Here is a 3,632-nt window from a genome sequence, read left to right as displayed (position 1 = left end):
TAATAATAATAATAATTACATCTATATAAATTTTAAGAGTGTGAAATCTAAAAGGTGATCATTATCCCTTGCATTCAAGTGCAAAGCATCATGAGCCATAACTTTTTTTTTTCTTGCAGGAGATGGCTAGGCTAGATTCCATTCAGGTTCTGAATATTATAATTTATGATTTGAATGAGTTATTTTCAAGAGCCTTTAAGAATTAACCTTTGTCGGATGCCAGTGGCTCATGCCTGTAATCCTAGCTACTCAGAAGGCTGAGATCTGAGATCTGAGGATCACGGTTCAAAGCCAGCCCAGGCAAGAAAGTCCATAAGACTTTCAATAAACAGAAAACCAGAAGTGGGGGCTGTGGTTCAAGTGGTAGAGCACTTGCCTTGAGCTGAAGAGCTGAAGGACAGTGCCCAGGCCCAGAGTTCAAGTCCTATGACTGACAAAAAAAAAAAAAAAAGAATTAGCCTTTGCCCATTGGACACATCAAATTTTTTTAGAGATATTGAGGAATTAACTTTCCAAGGTTGCTTTGCCACCAAATCCCAGACAAATCAATCAACACTGCTTTAATTTTATCTTTGCCTTTTGTTGTCTACTCACTTAACTTTGGGGAGAAATAATACAGTTTAAAACCTTGAGAGTCACACTGTCTAAGAATCTTCCTTGAAGGCCAGGAGTTTGAGGAAATGGTTACAGGAAAGCTCAGGAAGGCAGAGTATGGTTCCTGGGTCTCTCCCCTACTCTGGAACTTTCCTGCTAGGGTTGCCTGGAGGGAGCTCAAACATAATATCCAGCTGCCAACATTCTCATACATTACCTCCTTCCTTCTCTCCCTCTCTCTCCCTCCTTGCCTCTTTCTTTCTTCTCTCTCCCTGAAATACTTGAAATCAGGCTTTGTGCATGCCAGGCAGCTTTCTACACACTAAGCTGCGTTCTCCTCATTATACCACATGGAAAGAAGAATGAGTTGGTCTCCTGAGAGATTTTGTTGGCACCTTGTATGCCTGAGTTTCTTAGGAAAAGGTAAATTTGGGGGTAAATGGAAGAAAGTTTAGCCATGAGCAACAAAGTAGATCCAGTGTGGAGAGCTTGGAAGTGCATCTTAGTACCTGCCTTACTTTCCTCTTTCTTCCTTTTCCGTGCCTCAGATTTTGTGGTTCATCAGTGTTACCAGCAAGTAGCTACAAGTGATACAGGAGCCAAACAAGGAGAAGGAATGCCAGGGAGTTTAAAAAATGGTGATGGACTGTGAGGGGAAATATCAGAAATAATCACAAGATGGGCTATTTATCCCAAATAAATAGTATTTTGAACTCCATAAAAAAAGACAAATGTTAGACTCTACAATTTAGGTTCATATATTTTATGCAAACTTACTATATATAATCACTGATGTACATTAGGGAAAGGCAAGAAGTACAAGAACTCACTTTTTGAGAGCAATTGGTATAATAAATCACTATAATAAAGAGTTAAAAAGAAAATGACCTGGTTTCTTAAGTGCTGTGCTTCTCCAGTATGGGAGCCACTAGCGATAAGTAACTATTGAAATATGGTTATTTTCCATTGAGCTGTTCTGTAATAGTAAAATACACACTAGATTTCAAAGATTTAGTATGACAAAAGTAAATTTTTATGTTGATTAAATATTGAAGCAAACAGACCTAATATATTGGGTTAAATAAAACATAGACATTAATGTTTAAGGAGTGGAAATGTTAATTACTCTAATTTAACGAATATGTGTTGTAGATTTGCATTGGAAAAATCACAATATACCCCATATATATATATATGATTAAAACAATTTAAAAATTAAAAGCTTGAGACTTTAAAAATAGCCTGTTTCCTTTTCAACATGGCTACTAGAACATTAAAACTATATGCCGCTTGCATTCTATTTCTGTTGGACAGTGTTGCTCTGATATGTTAAAAAAAATAAGATTTCATTTACAAACAGTTTTTTGGCAGTACCTTTGTCGCTATAAGTGAGTATACCGCTACAGGAAACAGGCTCACTTAAGATAAAAACCAGAACATTGAAGAGTGGAGATTTGCAAAGGGAGAATCTGATTGTAGAAGAAAGTCAAGATCCTGCCTCTCCCTCTGGGGGTGAGGGGATGTGAAAATAAGGTGGTCAATTTCCTGAGCCGAGTGCTGTTATTCTCCTAGCTCCATGTGACCTCCTAGCTGGGATCCAGAGTAGGGAGGGTAAAGCACTTGGAAACATCTCCATTCTTACCATCTCAGTCATCAAGCTCGGAGTGAAAGATAGTGATGATACGACAGGAACTTTCCCTTGGCCTCTCTGGACCACCTTTCTTGGCTGAGAGAAGGAGAAGGAATGAGGTGAGCCCCTTCTTCACTCCCAGAGCCATGTGGTAGAGCTGCTGCCGCACCTCCTTCTGCCAATAGGCATAGATGAGTGGGTTGAGCAGGGAGTTGCCTACACCAAGCAGCCATAAGTACTTTTCCAGTACTTGGTAGAGGTGACATTCATGGCAGGCCACCTGTACAATGCTAGTGATTAGAAAGGGGGACCAGGACAGAGTGAAGCTCCCAATGAGAACAGACACAGTGCGGACAGCCTTGAAGTCACTTAGAGACCTGGGGGGGCGGTAAGCTCCATCCATGGCTCCTGCCTGTTCCATCTTTCGGATCTGCTGGCTGTGCACAGAGGCAATCTTCAGCATGTCACAGTAGAAGAAGATGAAGAGAAGTACAGCAGGGAAGAAGCCAGCACAAGACAGGGTCAGCACAAACCTTGGATGAAACACAGCAAAGAAGGTGCAGGGCCCCTGGTAGGTGGTCTGCTGGAATATGGAGACTCCAAGTGGGAGGAAGCCAATGAGGTAGGAAACCAGCCACAGCCCGGCAATGCAGGCCCCAGCCACCAGCCCGTTCATAATCTGGAAGTAGCGGAGGGGCTGCTTAATGGCAAGGTATCTGTCAAAAGCAATCAACATGACTGTGAGGACAGAGGCAGCAGCAGAAGAAGTGACAAATGCCATCCGAAGACTGCACAGGGTCTTCTGTGTGGGCTCATCAGAACTGGAGAGCTGGTCTGAGAGTAGGCCAGAGATAGCTACACCAATCAAGGTGTCAGCCACAGCCAAATTCAAAGTAAAGCAAAAACCGACACCATCACTCTTGTGGATTGACAGCAGCATAGCCACAATCATTAGTGCATTAACAGCAATGATGAGGACGGTCAGGAGAGCAAGGATCACTCCAAACAAGAAAGATGACTCCATTGTCTTGAAGTGTCTTGAAGGACTTCAAATTACTAGGGCATTCTGACCTGTCAGTTCAAATTCTCATGGACCAGGTTATGATGAGCTGCAAGTTCAGAACCACAGCACAATTCTACCCTTTACTGGCAGTCCAGGCTGGCAGCTGGCAATCTTTGGGATCCTGGTGTCATTAAAAATTACTCACCCTCTCTTTTCAGTCCTCAGCCTCCTGCCTCTCCAGCTTTCTGAAGGCAGCAATCGCAGTGCAAACCTCTCCCTAGCCTCTGAGATAGTCCCTCCCCCTCCAACAGCCAAGTTACTAGACAACTGCCAAGTACCTGGCACACTCTGTCTCCCCAGGTCCTCTCCCTTCATTGATGCTCATCAGATCTCCTGTCTGACAAA

The 3,632-nt window shown here is 42.8% G+C and overlaps 1 protein-coding gene across 1 annotated transcript; it reads right to left on the bottom strand.

The window, feature by feature from the left end:
• Nucleotides 1-2,240: 2,240 nt before the first annotated feature.
• Gpr119 (G protein-coupled receptor 119) lies at nt 2,241-3,248 on the bottom strand. The gene has a single exon (XM_070039315.1). The coding sequence runs from the start codon at nt 3,246-3,248 to the stop codon at nt 2,241-2,243; it is 1,008 nt and encodes a 335-aa protein (XP_069895416.1).
• Nucleotides 3,249-3,632: the final 384 nt, after the last annotated feature.

This window comes from Dipodomys merriami, unplaced genomic scaffold (genome assembly GCF_024711535.1).
Source record: "Dipodomys merriami isolate MVZ:Mamm:240054 unplaced genomic scaffold, mDipMer1.0.p SCAF_3, whole genome shotgun sequence".
In the NCBI taxonomy this organism is placed as follows: Eukaryota; Metazoa; Chordata; class Mammalia; order Rodentia; family Heteromyidae; genus Dipodomys; species Dipodomys merriami.
This window is presented reverse-complemented; position numbering and strand designations above follow the sequence as displayed.